At 41.2% G+C, this 21,246-nt stretch overlaps 1 protein-coding gene across 4 annotated transcripts in view; it reads left to right on the top strand.

Annotated features, from left to right (window-relative positions):
- LOC137383234 (protein tweety homolog 3-like) overlaps nt 1–21,246 on the top strand; it is a 216,094-nt gene that overhangs the window by 131,560 nt on the left and 63,288 nt on the right. For all 4 annotated transcript variants that reach the window (XM_068055745.1, XM_068055746.1, XM_068055744.1 and 1 more), the window contains exons 7-8: nt 8,853–8,928; nt 18,297–18,352. In XM_068055745.1, coding sequence (XP_067911846.1) covers nt 8,853–8,928; nt 18,297–18,352 — 132 coding nt within the window. The remainder of the gene's footprint in view (nt 1–8,852; nt 8,929–18,296; nt 18,353–21,246) is intronic.

Raw genomic sequence — 21,246 nt, 5'->3', positions numbered from 1 at the left:
TGAATCTAGTTGACTGAAGACTGGCATCTGTGATGGTAGTCACCTCAGGAAGAGGCTGAGATGGATCATCTACTTGGTACTTCTGGCGAAAGATGGTTGCAAATGCTTCAGCCTTGCCTTTTGCACGCATTGTTGAGGGATGGGGTTGTTTGTGAAGCTGCCTCCTCCCGTTTCTTTAATTGTTCACCATTCATAACTGGATGTGGCAGGACTGCAGAGCTTTGATCTGACCTGTTGGTTGTAGAATCGCTTAACTCTGTATGTAACATGTTGCTTCCACTGTTCAGCATGCATGTAGTGCTGTGTTGTAGCTTCACCGGGTTGGCATCTCATTTTCACGTACACCTAGTGCTGCATTTGACATACTCTTCTATGCTCTTCATTGAAACAGGGTTGGTCCTCTGGCTTGATGGTAATGGTAGAGTGAGGGATGTGCTGGGCATGGGGTTACAGATTGTGGTGGAATACAATTCTGCTTCTAAAGGCCTCCAGTGCCTCATTGATGCCCAGTTTTGAGTTGCTAGATTGTTCTGAATCTATCCCATTTAGCACAGTGGTAGTGCCTCATAACATGATGGAGGGTGTCCTCACTTTGAAGACAAAACTTGGTCTCCAGAAGGACTGCGTGGAGCTCACTCTTACCAATACTGTTACAGATAGATGTGCATCTGTGACAGGTCGGTTCGTAAGGGCGTCAGGTAGGTTTCTCCCTTGTGTTGGTTCTCTCACCACCTGCCACATGCCCAGTCTGGCAGCTATGTCCTGCAAGATTCAACCAATGCAGTCAGTAGTGGTGCTACTGAGCATTTTTCATGATGGACATTGAATTCCCCCATCCAGGGTACATTCAGTGCCCTTGCTACCCTCAGTGCTTCTTCCAGTCATTGCTCAACATGGAGGAATACTAATTCATTAGTTGAGGGAGGGAGGTAGATGGTTTACAGTATGACGTTGCCTTGCCCATGTTTGACCTGATGCCATGAGATCTCAGGGAGTCCAGACCCCATGTTGAAGATTCCCAAGGCTACTCCCTCCCAACTGTACCTCTGCCGCCACCTCTGGTGGGTCTGTCCTACTGGTGGACAGGACATAGCCAGGGATGGTGATGGAGGAGTCTGGGATGTTGACTGAAGTGTCTGATTCTGTGAGTATGACTGTCAGACTAGTCTGTGGGACAGCTCTCCCAATTTTGGAGTAAGTCCCCAGATGTTCTATTCCAGAAAGCCAGTTGGTGAAGCATAGAACTGGAGCCAAGCTTTACACACTTTGATATTTATTTACCAAGTTACCCATTACAATCATGTACCTAACCCAGCAACCATAGTTTTAGTCTGTTTCTGTAGGGATGGGGATCAAGTGAATGTCCAGTTAATGCCCACTACCTGCATACAATTAAACACAATTAATTTACAATCAGCATCAGATACTGATGAGTAGGACTTTGCAGATTGGGCTCTGTGTTGCTTTGTCGTGTCGTGCCAAGTTTGATCCGGGTGGTCCGTTCGGATTTATTCTTATTAGACCTTTTTGTAGAGGTTTGATAAAACTGGATGACTTGCTAGGCCACTTCAGAGGGCATTTAAAAGTCAACCACATTGTTATGGGTCTGGAGTCACATTTAGGCTTGATAAACACCATGTCATATAGGAAAGGAGGAAAGGGCAGATTTAGGATGTCTCAGCTTTTTGTTTTTGTGGACTGCATTGTTGCATTCCTTGGAGCTTAGTCGGCAGCATTTAAAGTTTACATTTATATTCTGTTTATGTATCTTTACTGACGCCAGCAGATCTTAGTGTTCTGATTTAGGATTTATTTGTTATTGAAGCAACACCACTAAAATAAGCAGCCTTTTCCAAACCTTCAGGCCTCAAACATACAGCCAATAAGAAATGTGTACGTGCAAGTAGGATTGAATTATCTGGGCTTCATATGAGGGAAAGTTGTAGAAACTGAGCTTGGTAATTGCACAAAAGACATTTCACAATGTGGAGGTGTTGCTGTACAACTGACAAATCAAGCTAGTAGTAATTAGAATGCATAAGATACGTATAGTTAACATGATTGAAGACGTGAAAATCGGCATTGCATATTTATCGTTGATGACATTTGAGCTGTGGTATTTTGAAAATAAGTTGGACAAGAATGATCAAGAATATACTCTTGAACATACCTGAGATAAGTGATGAGGCTGATTATGATGGGGAAAGAAATGACATCTTTGTGGTACATTATTCAAGGGTTAGGAGGAAAGTTCTTGGATTTGTTATTATCTGGATAAGTTGAATAGATCAAGCAAAGGAGGGCATGAAAGCATGCCTTAGATGACGTAAGGGAATAGGCAAATGGAACATCAGGAATTGATGAAATCCACTTTTTATGGCAACTGGGTATCTGCCATATGTGGAAATCCAATGCAACTTTTAATCTCCAAATCAGGAGCCTGAGAAATCCGAACAAGTATCTTTTCTATCTTTTGAATGGAATGTACATGCTCTTCCCATAGGAGCCCACCCCACTTCCACATTGCAGACTACTTTGATGCAGGCTGACAACAGCGAAGGCTTAATGACCCTGAACCTCAGGGGCACTGCTAGAATTAAACTGCTTAGAAGTGCTCAGTGGAGGAACACAGAGCATTGAGGTTTCCTACTGCTTGTCCAGCTAGGACTACTCAGTCTATTAAGACATGGACTTTGCAGGGCTGTATGGAGCTGAGTGAGAAGAATGCCAGCTTTCAGTGACGAGTCTACCTGGAGTACTTAAGACTTGCCTGGCTAAAAGATCTGATTACTGAGTCTGCCGAGGAATATTGGTTCCGTCCAACCTTTCATTACCAGATGTACCATTTCAGGTCTAATTTGACCCCGAGATTTTGCTCCCTCCCTTCCCTTCCCCTCCCAAAAAAAAATAGTTATTATTTGTTAAACAACTGAAATACGTGTTGAGCTGGGTGGATAGTAGATACCAGAGATATCTCATGAGGTGCATGGTTGACCAGTTCAACAGATGTAACATGTTTGAGTGCATTGCCCCCATCCTTCTCAACACAGCATTGCTGGAGTTAAGCCACCTAAAACTATACAGATTACAGCAAACAGTGAAAGTCCAGAAGGCTGTGTTGCCTGCCCAGTGTCAGGGCTCAGAACATCTGCTCAGGGCTGGAGAGGAACTTAGGACAGTGGGAGGGGGAGGATCCAGTCGTTGTGGTCCATGTGGGTACCAACAACATAGACAGAACAAGGAAAGAGGTTCTGCATAGTCAGTAGGAGGATCTAGGCACCAAATTAAGAAGCAGAACCTCAAAGGTAATAATCTTTGGATTATCATCTGAGCTACATGCAAATTGGCATACGGCAAATAAGATTTGACAAATGAATGCATGGCTCAAAGACGGGTTTGGTAGAAATGGATAGCGGTTTGTTGGGCATTGACACCAGTGCTGGGGAAAGTGGGAGGTGTACCATTGGAACGGTCTTCACCTGAATTGTGCTGGCAAGCCCTAGCAAGCCGCTTAACTAGGGAAGTAAAGAGAGTTTTAAATAAAATAGTTGGGGCAAGGGATCAAATTTGGGAAGATGTGATAAATCAAAGAATATATATTAGACAAGAGAGAAAGGTATTAATATGGGAAATGATAAACATACTGTGACAGGAAGGAACAGAGTACAAATCTAGGAGTAAATCAGATAAGGTTAGAGGTTACACTAATAATAAAAGGACGAAACTAAAGACTGCGTATCTGAATACACGTAGCATTTGAAACAAAACTGATAGCGCAAATAGAAATAAATAAGTACGATTTGATAGCCATTTCAGAGACATGGCTGCAGGATGATATGGATTGGGACCTGAATATTGAAGGGTATATGACATTTGGGAAGGACAGGAAGCTAGAAAAAGGTAGAGGCGTTGCGGCTGCCTGCAATGAATTTGGCCTAACCATCAGCCTCAAGAAAACGAACATCATGGGGCAGGACGTCAGAAATGCTCCATCCAACAATATTGGCGACCACGCTCTGGAAGTGGTTCAAGAGTTCACCTACCTAGGCTCAACTATCACCAGTAACCTGTCTCTAGATGCAGAAATCAACAAGCGCATGGGTAAGGCTTCCACTGCTATGTCCAGACTGGCCAAGAGAGTGTGGGAAAATGGCGCACTGACACGGAACACAAAAGTCCGAGTGTATCAGGCCTGTGTCCTCAGTACCTTGCTCTACGGCAGCGAGGCCTGGACAACGTATGCCAGCCAAGAGCGACGTCTCAATTCATTCCATCTTCGCTGCCTTCGGAGAATACTTGGCATCAGGTGGCAGGACTATATCTCCAACACAGAAGTCCTTGAAGCGGCCAACACCCCCAGCTTATACACACTACTGAGTCAGCGGCGCTTGAGATGGCTTGGCCGTGTGAGCCGCATGGAAGATGGCAGGATCCCCAAAGACACATTGTACAGCGAGCTCGCCACTGGTATCAGACCCACCGGCCGTCCATGTCTCTGCTATAAAGACGTCTGCAAACGCGACATGAAATCGTGTGACATTGATCACAAGTCGTGGGAGTCAGTTGCCAGCATTCGCCAGAGCTGGCGGGCAGCCATAAAGACAGGGCTAAATTGTGGCGAGTCGAAGAGACTTAGTAGTTGGCAGGAAAAAAGACAGAGGCGCAAGGGGAGAGCCAACTGTGCAACAGACCCGACAAACAAATTTCTCTGCAGCACCTGTGGAAGAGCCTGTCACTCCAGAATTGGCCTTTATAGTCGCTCCAGGTGCTGCTTCACAAACCACTGACCACCTCCAGGCGCGTATCCATTGTCTCTCGAGATAAGGAGGCCCAAAAGAATATGACATTTAGGAAGGACAGGAAGCTAGAAAAAGGTAGAGGCGTGACTCTGTTAATTAATGATGGTATTAGCGCAATAGAGAGGGATGGTCTGTGTTCAGGAAACCAGGATGTAGAAGCGGTTTGAGAAGTGATAAAGGCAAGAAGTCACTTGTGGTAGTGGTGTACAGGCCCACTAACAATAACCACACAGTAGTTCGGGTATAAAGCAAGAAATAATGGGAGCTTGTCAGAAAGGTACGGTGATAATCATGGGGGATTTTAATCTACATATAGACTGGAAAAATCAGATTGGCAAAGGTAGCCTAGATGAGGAGTTCATAGAATGTTTTTGGGATAGTTTCTTAGAACAGCACTTTCTGGAGCCAACCAGAGAGCAGGCTTTACTAGACCTGGTATTGTTCAATGAAACAGGATTAGTTAATGACCTCATAGTGAAGGCACCCCTAGGCAGCAGCAATCATGATATGAATGAATTTTACATTCCATTTGAGGGAGAGAAAAGTGGGTTGAAGACTAGTATTTGAAACTTAAATAAGGGCAATTATGAGGACATGAAAGCAGAGCTAGCTGAAGTGAAGTGGCAAAGTAGTTTCAGGGATAGGTCAATAGAGATGCAGTGACAGATATTTAAGAAGACACAGAATAGATATATTGCAACAAGAAAGAAAAATTCCAAGGGGAGGACCCATCATCCATGGTTAACTTAAAAAAAAGTTAAAGATAGTATCAAAAGTAAAGAAAAAGCATATAATTGCACAAAGATGGGTGGCAGGTCAGAAGATTGGACAGAATATTTTTTAAAAAAGCAAAGAATGACGAAAAGATTGAGGGAAAAATTAGACTACGAGAGAAAGCCAGCTAGAAATATAAAACAGATAGTAAGAGTTTCTATAGATATTTAAAAAAGAAAAGTTAATAAAGTGAGTCTGGGGAATTAATAATGTATAATAAGGAGATGGCAGATGAATTGAACAGATATTTAGCATCGATCTTCACTATTGAGGATACAAGTAACATCCCAGTATTAGCTGTAAGTCAGGAAATGGAAGGGAGGGAGGAACTCAAAAAAAATTACAAGCACCAGGGAAATGGTACTGAACAAATTGTTGGAGCTGTGGGCTGACAAGTCCCGGGTCCGGATGGACTTCATCCTAGGGTCTTAAAAGAAATGGCTAGTGAGATAGTTGATGTGTTAGTTTTAATTTTCCAAAATTCCCTAGATTCAGGGAAGATTCCTTTAGATTGGAAAATAGTGAATGTAACTCCTTTATTCAAAAAGGGAGGGAGACAGAAAGCAGGAAACTACAGGCCAGTTAACTTAACATATGTCATAGGGAAAATATTAGAAGCCATTATTAAAGACGTTATAGCAGGGCATTTTGGAAAATTCAAGGTAATCAGGCAGAGTCAACATGGTTTTGTGAAAGAGAAATCATGTTTAACCAATTTATTGGAGTTCTTTGAACAAATAACATTTACTGCGGGTAAAGGGGAACCGGTGGATGTATTGTACTTAGATTTTCAGAAGGCATTTGATAAGGTGCCAAGTCAAAGGATATTGTGGAAAATAAAAGCTCATGGTGTAGGGGGTAACATAATGGCATGGATAGAAGATTGGCTAGCTAACAGGAAACAGATAGTGGGCATAAATGGGTCATTTTCTGGTTGGAAAGATGCAACGAGTGGTGTACCACAGGGATCTGTGCTGGGGCCTCAACTTTTTTACAATTTATATAAATGACTTAGATGAAGGGACTGAAGGTATGGTCACTAAATTTGCTGATGACACAAAGATTGGTAAGAAAGTAAGTTGTGAAGAGGACATGAGGCTACATCGGGGTATAGATAGGTTAAGTGAGTGGGCATAGATCTGGCAAATGGAGTATAATGTGGGAAAATGTGAAATTGTCCACTTTGGCAGGAAGAATAAAAAAGCATATTATCTAAATGGTGAGAGATTGCAGAGCTCCGATACAGAGGGATCTGGGTATCCTAGTGCATGAATTGCAAGAACCTGTATGTAGGTACAGCATGTAATTGGGAAAGCTAATAGAATGCTATTTATTGCGAGTGGAATTGAACACAAAAGTAGGGAGGTTTTGCTTCAGCTATACAGGGCATTGGTGAGACCGCATCTGGCGTACTGTATACAGTATTGGTCTCTTTATTTAAGGAAGGATGTAAATGCGTTGGAAGCAGTTTAGAGAAAGTTTACTAGACTAATACCTGGAATGGGCGTGTTGTCTTATGAGGAAAGGTTGGACGGGCTAGGCTTGTATCTGCTGTAGTTTAGAAAAGTAAGAGGCGACTTGATTGAAGCATATAAGATCCTGAGGGGTCGTGATAGGGTGGATGTGGAAAGGATGCTGCCTCTAGTGGGAGAATCTGGAACTAGGGGTCACTGTTTAAAAATAAGGGGTCGTCCATTTAAGACAGAGATGAGGAGAAATGTTTTCTTTGAGAATCGTGAGTCTTTGGAACTCTTTCTCAAAAGGCGGCAGAAGCAGAGTCCTGAATATTTTTAAGGCTGAGGTAGATAGATTCTTGATAAGCAAGGGGTGAAAGGTTATTGAGGGTAGGCAGGAATTTGGAGTTGAGGTTACAATCAGATCAGCCATGATCTTATTGAATAGCAGAGCAGGCTCAAAGGGTCTACTCCTGCTCCTAATTCGTATGTTCATATATTCCTGTGCGAGCACTGGTAGATTTCCATTGAATTTTGGTTCCACCAGTTGGATGAGTTTACTTGTCTTTCTGCAACCCAGTGCTGGGTATACGCAGTGTTCTGGGAAAATGCATACACTGTGCCAAATCCAACCTCTAGGTGACTCCTTTCAGCAGCTGTTGTGAAAGCCTCAATGTTTCCTCCTAATCCGCCTCAGTTTTCCAGCAAAGTCTAACAATGCAATTTGAAAACCAAGAATGGGGTTTCAAAGCTGTACTCAACTACGTGATCAGTTGTTGTGCCACTGTAAAATCCATGTTGATGCCACATGATTGGTAAACCTTGAAAAGGGATCTGCAAGCGGCCACGCTGCAGGGATTTGTATCATCTTTGAAGTTCCAGGATTAACAGACTCTGATCTTTCATAAGTACTGAAGAGTTAGGAACTATTTTGCAAGGTCAACTAGAGATTTGCATACAGTTAAGGGCCCTTAAGGCGATCACCATCAAGCACCTTTTGAGGAATGTACGCTGATTCTGTAGGATGCCGTCAGAATGGGCTGACAGAGAATGGATCAGGAAATTGAGTTCCCATCTATTTAAGGGAGTGGGTAGAAGATCAAAGAAAAAAGACCCATGATTTCCCAATCAGTGCTTCCTGCAATTGTGGTTGCTCGCTGAGAAAAATCACTTTTTCTAAGCCAAAGTGTAGAACTATTAAGCTGCATTTTTCATCAGACAAGGATAACTCAGCACAAACCAGCTTCACATCAAGTAGGTTCTTAATAATCAGAGCCACGTCCTGGGCTGTGATAGCATGTATTTGTGTTGAGACCGGTTTGGAGGGGGAAGTGGTGTGGGCGGGTGTAGAAGGAGAGAGATCATTTGAGAAATTAACATGATATTCACGATTGAAAAGAAAGTAGTATGATGCTTATTGGTTTTTTTTAACTTAATTCAAAGCTGAAGGTTAAAATAGAATTTTTGCTGCTTCACATTTGGAAGTATTTAAGCGTTTTAACATTTGTTCAGAAAATAACTCAAATGTCATTTTTCAGATCGTAAGCTATGAAATCTCCAGATGGCCTGACAATGATGGCATCAATCTCCATTGTTTTTATCACAATGTCATTGTATTAGGATATCCCTGATTCAGTATAGCTGTGTACTTGTGATCAGAGATTTTTGTATCTATATTTAAAGCCAGTGCAAACAGTCATAGATTTGACCTAACCCGTTAGTATTAAGAAATGCATTGACTCTTTCCACATCTGCTCCGAGATAGTATTCATTGACTATTCTGTAATTCCACATTATTAACTTTGTGTTTTCATCTCTTGATCAGGGTTCTAGTGACTTCTGCGTGTCTCCTGATGCATATGTCTCCAAAATGGCAGATGAGCATGGCCTTATTGCTAAAGGTATGTTGTCCTTGAACAGAACTTGATAAATTCAGTGCAAGTTATCTCTTATTTAACACCACATTGAAGATGTTGGGATAATGGTTTACTTTTTCACCAACAAAATAAACTATCTAGTAATTAATAGGCTTGTAGTTAATAACTTGTCTCATGGTGTCTAATCTGAGGACTACTTTTTGCCATGGTGGCCAGTTGACCCAGAAATAGCTATATGTAATATAGTGCAGGAGCTATGTAGGGAGAAATCTCAATTAGTAAAATTCAAGCTTCGCTGCTTTGCAGGTAAGTGCCTGTTTCTAATGGTACAACAAGGCTCAAGGTGTTCCTTTGGGCTTGCTCTAGTGCAAGTTTCAAATCTTTTCTGTAAGGGATACTACTTTAAATTTATCCAATCTTGTCTCTCCTGGATGTATTGACATTCTTTTGTGATGAATAAATCTGTCAAGTTTCTGGCATCCTAGCTTATCTGTTCATTGAAAATTTTGCTTGCAGTTAATGGATAGTTGAACTTCATTTTGAAGTTTATTTGTAAATGACAACTTCCATCTGAACTCCAGTTACTCTGAAATGCTTTAGGTTATAGAGATAGGGGTGAGGCCATTGAGGGATTTGAAAACCAGGAGGAGATTTTTTAAAGTTGAGGCATTGTCAGACCGAGAACTAAGCCATACATGCATGATGTCTCAGCAGGGCTCAGAGCATATGGGCAGCAGAATTTTGAATGAGTTCAAGTTTATGGAAGTTGGAAGTCTGGCCAGATGAGCATTGGAATACTCAAGTCTAGAGAGATCAAAAACTAAGTGGCTACATACTTGCTTTCAACCATCATTCTTACTTGCTCACAGGCTTAGAAAAATACTTTTGTTGGCCAACTTAAGGGGTTAGCATCATTAACAAATTGTTATATTGATTACAGTTATGAATACAATCCAGTATGAATTATTTTAGCTGTTGATCTGTGATGGATCCTCTTCAGTGACTAGATATTGTCAAATCATATTTTAATTGATTTGTTATGTTTTAATCAAACATTATCTTCCGAAGACAGGAGCTTCAAAGAACTACAGGACTGCTCAACCATAACACCTTGATGAGTTTTTCTCAACATTACTAATCTTATTAAAAACACTCGATTGTAAAAGCAGATCAGATAAAATGTGTTTAATCAGGGTATTGTGTAATTTTCTGATACATCAGCAGAATTTTCATCCTTTTATTTCTGGGCATAAAATGTCTTCAAAGTGCAAGTTGTGTTCTTTGTAAACCAGTTTAAGGTTACCCCCCCTCCAGCCTTTGCATCATTAATTGCTCATTAATGAAAATAATTGTTTTTTATGGTCTGTTTTATAACTTTCTGTCAAGAAATGTGAATAATCCACTTCTGTCAGTTTATTTATTTCAGGATTAGAGATTGTTTTGCGTATGTATTGGAAATTTGATGTTGGTTGTCCAGTATTTTGAAAATATTCTGGATTTTCACATATGAGCGTGCATACATTATTTACATTATGACCCTGAATTTTCTGGAAAAATAACAGCATGTTCAGGGGGTATGCAGTTACTAGTGCATAAAAACCCCCACCAATTTATGACGGGGGCAAGATACATTGTGAGTTGAAGACGCTGGATGATTTGTGATCATTGACCTCGCAAAAATGGGAACTCTCAGTCAGTCTACCCACGAGTGTCAAAAATTGCTGGGTTTGTGCCATAACTACAAATTGAACTTGCTGCAGAAGGTTAGGTCTGCTATTTCTCATCATAACGACCGTAACATAAGAGAAGAAATCACAACAGGAGGAGGAGGCCATTTGGCCCTTCAAGCCTACTCCGCCATTCAATATAATCATGGCTGATTTTCTACCTCAACTGCACCTTCACACCTGATCCCTATATCCATTAATTTTCTTAGTATACAAAAATCTATCGATCTCTGTCTTGAATATCCTCAATGATTGAGCATCCACAGCCCTCTGGAGTAGAGAACTCCAAAGATTTGGGCGGCGCAGTGGTTAGCACTGCAGCACCGAAGCCTCACAGCTCCAGGGACCTGGGTTCAATTCTGGGTACTGCCTGTGTGGAGTTTGCAAGTTCTCCCTGTGATCGTGTGGGTTTTCGCCGGGTGCTCGCTCCATTTTCCTCCCACCGCCAAAGACTTGCAGGTGATAGGTAAATTGGCCATTGTAAATTGCCCCTAGTGTAGGTAGGTGGTAGGGAATATGGGATTACTGTAGGATTAGTATAAATGGGTGGTTCTTGGTCGGCACAGACTCGGTGGGCCGAAGGGCCTGTTTCAGTGCTGTATCTCTAAATAAAATAAAAAATAAATTCACAACCCTTTGAATGAAGAAATTTCTCTTTATCTCAGTCCTAAATGGCCGGCCCCTATTCTGAAACTCTGCCCCCTGGTTCTAGATTCCCCAGCCAGAGGAAATATCTTTGCACCATCTACCCTGTCAAGCCCTTTAAGAATTTTGTGTTTCAATGAGATCACCTATCATTCTTATAAATTTGAGGAAATATGGGCCTAGTCTACTCAGTCTCTCATCAGAGGACAGTCCCCTTATTCTAGGAGTCAGTCTAATGAACCTTTGTTGCACTCCCTCCAAGGCAAGTATATACTTCCTTGGTTAAGGAATCCATATTCATGGGGTATTTTTTTATGCAACAAGAAGTTTTTCTAAAATTAAAAGACAAAATGCTGGAAATTTTCAGCAGGTCATGGAACATCTGTGAAGAGAGAAATAGTTAACTTTTCAGGTCGATGATCTTTTAACAGAACTGGAAGAAATGAAAGGTTTAACAATTTATAAGCAAGTGCAGAGCCAAGTTTTGGGGTGGGGGATGGTGTGTGGGGGAGGGAAAGAAACAAAGGGTAAAGTCCATATTAGGGTTGAAGGCCCTAGCCATTAAATGACAAAAGGCAAAAGAGGGTGGCAATGTGACAAGTATAGAAGCAAAAGATGGGTCCAGAGGAGGTGTAAATGGCAACAGCAGAGCCATTCACAGAGCGTCTCCTGTCTGAGAAAACGAGTGCAGTGCTTATGATCTGAATTAGTTGAGCTCAGTGTTGAATCATGGGTGAATCTGAAATATGAGTGGAATTTAAGTTGGCATGGGAGAAGTAGGAGCTGGTTGCTGAGGAAAGCAATGTAGCTGTGAAAGCAAGCTTCAGTAGGTGCCTGTTCAAACATGAAGTGGGAAACAGATAGCAGAAGGTGAACAAGATAAGAGACAAGGTAAAATAGACAAACGGTAATCCTGTCTGAGAAACGAGCAGAACTTCAAGTTGGGCATTCCTGGAAGAGAAGTGACAATGAATGAAGGATTAAAATAAGAGCAAAATATTGCAAATGCTGGAAACCTGAGATTTTCCTATATTTGTTTGCTATATCCGCAAAGCAAAAGCATAAATACAAGATGCATACAACCCAAATGAAAGCATCTAACTCCCGTTTGGTTTGAGGGAGCAGAATTCTGACCCAAATGAAGTATGGTACAGGTCAAATTATGGGGATACACTTCACTGTAAACTCAACTGCAGAGAAATGTGGTAGAGCTATCCTTACAACTGTAAGGTGTTAGCATTTTGAGGTCTTAAGTAAATGAATAAGCTTCAGTATCAGTGGGGAAACTTACATTTTTTGTCTGTCTAGCAATCTTGGATTTGTGCTGTGGATTGTATTTTTACATTTCAAACAGTGCAGTTCTATAAATTGTCTGATAACCTTACAGTCTGGTACAGTTTCCCAGACAGCTTTGACAGTCTTTGTGATTCATCAGAAAGGAAGACCTTTGGGTAATTGGTCTGTCTGTTCTCATCATAAGCTGTAAATTGGACTGAATGCTTTCCTTTGTGAGCAATGAGGCAGTAGCTAGGAAGCTGCGATTGAAAGAGCACTGTTCATTTTATCTGATGTCTTATATGTGGTGCTCCATTTTGGATCTGAATAAGCTGGATAATTAGATTGTGATTATTCATAAAACAATAATTTTTCTTGGTCTGGAATTTCTTTGCTTGTGTTGGGATGACATGGTCAGTTCTCTTCTTCCCCATCCATACAATTAAGTCAGTAGAAGGGTACAGTATCAAAGTGATTAGGTTACTTGCCTGTTAATCCAAAGGCCTGAGCTAAGGATTTGAAGATATTAGTTCAAATCCCACCATGGCTACTGGGAAATTTAAGTTTAGTTAATTAAAGAAGTCTGGACTTAAAAAGTTGGTAGTGGCCTTGAAAGTCCCGAATTATTGTAAAAACCCATCTGGTTCATGAATATCCTTTAGGGAGGGAAATCTGCCATCTTTACCCAGTCTGGTCTACGTGTGACTCCAAACCCATAGCAATGTGCTGACTCTTAACTGCCCTCTGAAATGGCCCAGCAAGCCATTTAGATTTAGATTTTAGATTTAGAGATACAGCACTGAAACAGGCCCTTCGGCCCACCGAGTCTGTGCCGACCATTAACCACCCATTTATACTAATCCTACACTAATCCCATATTCCTACCACCTCCTCACCTGTCCCTATATTCCCCTACCACCTACCTATACGAGGGGCAATTTATAATGGCCAATTTACCTATCAACCTGCAAGTCTTTTGGCTGTGGGAGGAAACCGGAGCACCCGGAGGAAACCCACGCAGACACAGGGAGAACTTGCAAACTCCACACAGGCAGTACCCAGAATTGAACCCGGGTCGCTGGAGCTGTGAGGCTGTGGTGCTAACCACTGCGCCACTGTGCCGCCCTGTATCTGCTGTGCAAAACTATAATAATAAAATCGGATGGGCCACCTGGTATCGACAGACACCAGACAAGATGAAGGCATACCCAGCCCAGTCAACCCTGAAAAGTCCTGTTCATTGACATCTGGGGACTTGCGGTAAAATTAGGAGAACTGTCCTACAGACTAGACAAGCAAGCAGCCTGATGTAGTCATACTCTCAGAATCATTTCCTTCGACAGTACCTTCCAAACTCAGGCCCTTTACCATCTAGAAGGACAAGGATAGGAGATGCATGGGAGACAGCACCTGCAAGTCACCCTCCAAATCACACACCATCCTGACTTGGAATTATATCACTGTTACTTCACTGTCGCTGGGTCAAAATCCTGGAGCCTGCTCCCTAACAGTACTGTGGGTGTACCTACACCACATGAACTGCAGTTGTTCAAGAAGGCAGCTCACCACCACTTCCTCGAGGGCAATTAGAGACGGGCAATAAATGCTGGTCTTGCCAGAGACGCTCGCATCCAGAATGAATAAAAATAAAATACCACCTTCATCCAATACCCCAGACTCCTCCATCACCATCCGTGGGTATGTCCTATCCTACCGGCACGGTAGACTCACTAGAGGTGGCGGTATGGTGTTGTACAGTCACGAATGAGTGTCCTTGGAAGTCATTCACTCTGGACTGCATGAAGTCTCATGGCATTAGGTCCAACATGGACAAGGAAACCTTCTGATGATTACCACTAACTGCCCTCCCTCAGCTGATGAATCAGTACTTCTCTGTGTTGAACACTACTTGGAGGAAGCACTTGAGGGCAGCAAGGGAACAGAATTTACTGTGGGTGAGGGACTTCAATGTCCATCCCCAAGAGTTGCTCGATAGCCACTACTGACCGAGCTAGCCAAGTCCTTCAGGACATAGCTGCCAGAGTGGGCCTGCGACATGTACTAAGAGACCCAGTCTTAGGGAGAATCACACTTGACCTTGTCCTTCCCAGCCTACCTGTCACAATTGCATCTGTCCATGATAGTGTTGGCAGGAATGACCATTGCACGGTCCTTGTGGAGACAAAGTCCAGTCTTCACATTGAGGACACCATCCCACTGTGTTGTGTGGTGCTACCACTGTGCTAAATGAGATACATTCAGAGCAAATATGGCAGCCCAAGACTGGACATTTATGACACACAGTGGGCCCTCAGCAGTAGTATAATTGTATTCTACCACAATTGGTTAGCTCATGGCTCAGCACATCCCTCACACTACCATAACCATCAAGCCAGGGTATCAACCCTGGTTCAGTGATGAACAATCCCGCAACCAACAGATCAGATCGAAACTCTGCAGTCCTGTCACATTCAGTCATGGATGGCAGACAATTAACTGGACTAACTGGAGGAGTAGGCTGCATGAACATCCCCATCCTTAGTGTCTGTCTGAAAAAGTGGAAAATTGCCAATGTAAGTCCTGGTCACAAAAAGAAGACAATTGGCCATTTACCTCCCCATAACTTAATCAGCAGAGTGATGAGAGCTGTCTTTGACAACACTATCAAGCTGCACTTATTCACCAATAACCTGCTCACTCATGCTCAATTTAGATTCTGCCATGGCTACTCCGCTCCATACCTCATTACAGCCTTGGTCCAAACATGGACAAAAAGAACTGAATTCCAGAGGTGAGGTGAGAGTGTGGCATCAAGGAGCCCTCATTCAATTGAAGTCAGTGGGAATCGGGGAGAAAACTCTTCACTACCTGGAACATAGGAATATGGTTGTGGTTTGATGGAGGCCAATCATTTGAGCTCCAGGACGTCGCTGCAGGAGTTCGTCAGGGTGGTGTCCTAGCCCCAACCACCTTTAGCTACTTCATCAATGTCCTTCCCTCCATCATAAGGTCAGAAGTGAAGATGTTTGCTCATGATTGCAGTATTCAGTTCCATTTGCAGCTCCACAGATAATGAAGCAGTCTGTGCCTTCATGCAGCAAGATGTGGACAACATTAAGGCTCGAGCTGATAAATGGCAATTAATATTCCTGGAGAGTTACCTGGAAATGTTTCAAACAATTTTAAAAATTTAAAACAAAACGACAAGTATCTTGCATCTTACTAGTAATTGGAATAATTTGACATCTAGATTAAGCAACTCCAAATCTAATTTTTTAATGTTGCTTCGAAAAGTTATTCCAAGATGATGATGGGTCATGAAATTTATTTCGATGGGCTGCTTAACTATATTGTAAAATATAGAAATTATCAGCAGTTTAGTTTTAAGATAGTGTAATAGGATGCATAGGTCTGGCAGCTCGGGCAGTTGAACTTCAATTAAGATCAGGTACAATGTTAAAAGTGATATGACACTGTTCCACTATGGAAACTTCAGTAAGCTGCAATGAGGCAGAATATTGTCTCTGTCAAAACAGTGGGTGCTATTTATTTCTTGAAAATTGTCACGTGCCTCCATTCCTTACCACCTGACACAATAAATGAGTTTCTAATGGCGAGCTAACTAATGGACAGGCTTGTACTGTGCAATGATGGGAAATGCTTAAATATCTGCTGTGAGCGGGTCTAAAATGTAGTTACCATTAGGCTGCATGCATATAGGTATTGCAAATAATTCAATGTGTGTGAACTTTAAAAACTTGAAAGTGGTAATCACTTGAAATTTATTGAAAGAGTGTGATTTGTTGTAACCCACTGAGTTACCTGACTTCCTGCAACATTCAGGCAGCCAATTTCTTTTTTTGCTTATCTATAGATTATTACAAGTCTCGATTAGGTATTGGTGCCAGCCACTGGAATATTTGCTTTAGTCCCTAAAATTATGTACTTTCGATGTATTGTATATATTTTCTTATGCAATTTAATTATTTTAATTATGGACCTTTGGGGCTAGGCAACAAAAACAATACAAATTGAAATTTGTGTTTTGTTTTCTGCCTAACCCTGAGGCTCTGTAATTAAGAATCATTGGAAAAAAAATGAATGACTTAAGGCCACTGTTGAGAATTGTAGTGAATTGTAAAGGAGCCGTCAAGCTGGAAGAATAAATGTTGGATGGCAACCCTGCTGTCCTTCAATCACTTATTTCATATACATCATTTAGCGTAATCTGTGAATCTGCTCAGAACCTAAAACTTGGTGTTTAAACTGCCAAAAGTCACAATCATTACTTCACTTTTTTGTTAGGCAATATATGTCACACAACCCATCTAGAATCCTTCATTGACAACCAAGAAGGAAAGTAGTGGCAAAAGTATATATCTTCTAAATATTTTGGAGACAGTTGCATTTGTCAGTGGAGATTAAAAAAAAACAATTTTCTGATTCTACTTGAAATTATTCAGTTTTGGAACAAAAGAAAATAACATTCCAGTGGTTACATGATATAAAATATTTACTTTGAAAACTGCAAAATGCATTGTAAATAGATTGCTATACATTGATTATTTTGCGAATAAGTGTCCTGCTATTCCTTGCTTGGTGTGAGAGACTTTTCAAAACTAAGTAGTCAGACGATGAATATTGTATTTATAAGGGAGAGAATCCTACACAGTGAGATTATGTACATTAAAAAAACCTGTAAATGTTGGAAATCTGAGATTAAAAAAATACCATAAATGCATAAGCGGGTGTGTTTGTATCTTAAGAAAAGGACAAATTAAGGTTTCCGTGTAGGCCCTTCATTCAGGATCCTGAACTGTGTTGAGGAGCAAAAAACTTTCTTTTTTTCCGATCTTATTTTCTCATGCCAAAATTGTGTATTACAGTTACTGAAAAGGGGGGGGGGGTGGTAATTTCTTTGCATGGCTTACTTTGACATAGCTCTTACATTTTATGTATATGTTTAATTTTTAACAATAGACAGCTGGCACTGTTCCATCTGCAGCTGTGGATATCTTCGAAGGCATTGGCTGTCTGTTTTCCAAATTGGTTCCCAACACCTTGCAGCAGAGAGGAGGCACAGGATACTTCATATTTAAACAAAAATATCAAGTTTAAAAAAAAAAAATCAACCCCACAACAGATGCTGACCTAATTTGGTGTGTCAGTGATGCTTATGTCGTGACTCAATTTTACATCATTACATGAGCACACTGACATGCTGAATGCATTTAGAAGGCTAAAGTGGGATATTGGATCTTTGATGACAGATTGGAAGACTAACAGCTCAGCTCAGCAGCCATATATTCTGCTTGCTGCTGTGTAAGCTTGTCTGTTTTCTCAATTTAAGACCATGCGTATGTAATATAACATTATCTCTGCCTCACTTCTTCCCATAGTGGAAACAATATACTGTAGCAACAAAGGTGCTGAATTCTCCATCTTATGGACAATATCTTCAAAATCCACTTATGATTTGTGGTTATGTTTTCTGCATTCCCTCATATATTATCCTGGAAAAGCCATCAGCACTGCTGCTATTTATAAATTAAAAGGTTTGATCAAGTTTGCTGTTTTTTTCCCTCCCCAATTTTCCTTCAAGGCACTAGATTTTTACAAGTTTATACCTTGAAACCATCTGGCTATATTTTTCTTTCACATTATTTATATCTGTTTAAAGAATTTATCAAATGACAATGAAATGTTCAAGGATTGTAACTTTTCAACTTACTTTTCTTTCTGCAGAGGCTTTAAATTACTACCTGGTATGCAACACTGGATACCCAAACCCTTTTCAACAGGTGAGTCAGTGTCTGCATAGAAACATAAAAAATATGATCAGGAGTAGGCCCTTCGAGCCTGCTCTGCCATTCATTATGATCATGGCTGATCATCTAACTCAGTAGCCTGTTCCCACTTTCACTCCATACCATTTGATCCCTTTAGGCCCAAGAGCTATATCTAATTCCTTCTTGAAAACACAAAATGTTTTGGCCTCGACTGCTTACTATGGTAGCGAATTCCACATTGACTCTGTAGCAGTAACTGAACACAGATTGACTGTGATCGACAGCTCTGAAGCTATATGATTTGGAAACTTGGAAGAACAGTATTACGCTGGAACGTGTTGGGCCAGAATTTACTGGAGCTGGCAAATAAATCATACCTGCTGTTTGTTAGACTTGCCCATGCCCATTTAAGACTGCACTGGAATTTGCCGTTACTGGGACTGCTGTAATAGCACAGTGTCCTGCACAGGCATCTGGGACCTATGGGAACAAGACAAAAACTCTGTGTGTCGTCTTAACCAGTCAGATTGACGAATTGCTAATTAACAGCACAAAGTCTGAGCCAGGAATGATAAAGCCAGGTTGATAAAGAATGCAATGTCAAATCCGGTATAGAAAGTGAAATAAAGTGAGGGAAAGAAGAGACGGAATTTTCTTTTAAATCTCTGACAAATAAAAGCTGAAGGACTGAGGTGACACACTTTTAAAAATTAATTTTCAATTCCAGAGAAGTTGTTTGGCAGTAATTAAACCATTAGAATGAATATTTAGGCTACAAAGGACAAGTCCTAACTTATATGGTGGAGTGTTCAGTCCATATCTATGATGCAAGTACAGGAACTTCATGCCATTCAGTGAGAAGCCAGGCAGCAAGATGCAGTTTACAGGGGAGTGGGGCATCATGGACAGCAGCTACCGGATTTTTACATTTGATTGTCCAATGTGCACATAAATAATGGTGAGCACCTTTAGCCTTACCATTATTTTTAACAGTATGTTCTGGCCAGTTTACAGAACCATGAAAAAGACACCTGTAATGACAGTTGGAGGTACTTGCAATAAAAAACATCAAGGTCTGATGTAAGGAGAAAGAGTTAAATGTAGCTGATTACATTGACTCTGTAGCAGTAAGTGAACAGTTTGATTGTGGTATGCTGCCCTGAGGCTACAAGATTTGGCAACTTGGAAGAACATGCATATTGTTATTACAGCTGGAACATGCTATGTTTGTGGTGTGGTGCTTTTTATTTTAGGTGGAGGAATTATTCTTAGCAAAGACTATTTTTTGAGGGGTAGGGGAAGGCGATCACTTAGCTGCACTGTGTTTAGGGAAAATTCTTATTGCAGTGTCCACGGTCTGACTGATTCAAAGTAATTTGAAAAAAATTGCTTTTGTTATTTTGGAGGGTATTTTTTAAACTGGGCAAATTCAGATCCAGATTTCAGTGTTCCCTGGTACTCCAATGGCAGTGATTAGAGAATGTAGAAGTTAATTTTTTTGTTAAAATATTCAGATAATGCACTTACTCGATCACCAGCTTCTGAGAAGTTGGATTTTTGGAGGTAACTTTGATTCTAATGTAACTGGTAGTGTTCCATTCAAAATTCTCACTACTGAACCTGTCTTGTTAGCTAGCTCATTGGCAATGTATAAAGCTCTGGTTAGACCACCACTACAGTACCGAAGAAGGGTCACTGACCCGAAACGTTAACTCTGCTTCTCTTTTCACAGTTGCTGCCGGACCTGCTGAGTGGTTCCAGCATTTCTTGTTTTTATTTCAGATTTCCAGCATTCGCAGTATTATGCTTTTATATTACTACAGTATTGTGTCTAGTTCTGGTCGATACACTTTAGGAAGGATGGGAGTGTCCTTGAAAGGGTGCAGAGGAGATTTTCCAGAATGGTTCCAGGAATGAGGGATTTTAACTACAAGGTTAGGTTGGAGAAGCTGGGGTTGTTCTCCCTGGAGCAAAGGAGATGGAGGGGAGATTTGGTAGATGTGTACAGGATTATGACAGGTTTAGATAAGGTAGGCAATGAAAAGCTTATAGTACAAGAACTAGGGGACACAGATTTAATGAGAATATGAGGAGGAACTTTTTAAGCAGAGTGTGGTAATGACCTGGAACTTGTGGCCTACAAGAGTAGAGAAAGCAAAGATGATTAATGATTTCAAAAGGAAATTGGATGGACACTTGAGGGAAATAAACTTGCAGGGCTATGGGGATACAGCAGGGGAATAGGACAGATTTGGAGTGCTCTATAGAGAGCTGACATGGACTCGATGGGCTGAATGGCCTCCTTATGTGGCAAAATGACTTTTTTTAGAATGGCATCAAAGCTAAACTTCAGTGTAGTGATTCCTTAATTTCAAAACTTATTAAAGAAAAATAGCCTTCCATATCTAAAGTACGTGTAATAGTAGGGAACAGTTGTGTTGAGCTTTCCCAGCATTGTAGACTGTAGCAACGATGAACATAAGAAATAGGAGCAGGAGTAGCCTGTTCGGCCCCTCGAGCCTGTTCCGCCATTCAATGAGATCATGACTGATCAGATTGTGGCCTCAACTCCACTTTCCTGCCTTGCCCCCATAACCCTGAATTCCCTTGTAGATCAAAAATTTGTCTAACTCAGCCTTGACTATATTCAATGATCCAGCCTCCACTGCTCTGTGGGTAGAGAATTCTAAAGATTAGCAATGCTCTGGGAAGAAATTCTCCTCATCTCTGTCTTAAGTGGGAGACCCCCTATTCTGAAACTCTGCCCCCTGGTTCTAGATTTCCCCACAAGGGGAAACATCCTTTCAGCAACTACCTTGTCAAGCCCCCTCAGATTCTTACGTATTTCAATAAGATCACCTCTCATTCTTCTAAACTCGAATGAGTATAGGCCCAATCTGCTTAAT

Source organism: Heterodontus francisci, chromosome 24, assembly GCF_036365525.1.
Source record: "Heterodontus francisci isolate sHetFra1 chromosome 24, sHetFra1.hap1, whole genome shotgun sequence".
Taxonomy (NCBI): domain Eukaryota; kingdom Metazoa; phylum Chordata; class Chondrichthyes; order Heterodontiformes; family Heterodontidae; genus Heterodontus; species Heterodontus francisci.
This window is presented reverse-complemented; position numbering and strand designations above follow the sequence as displayed.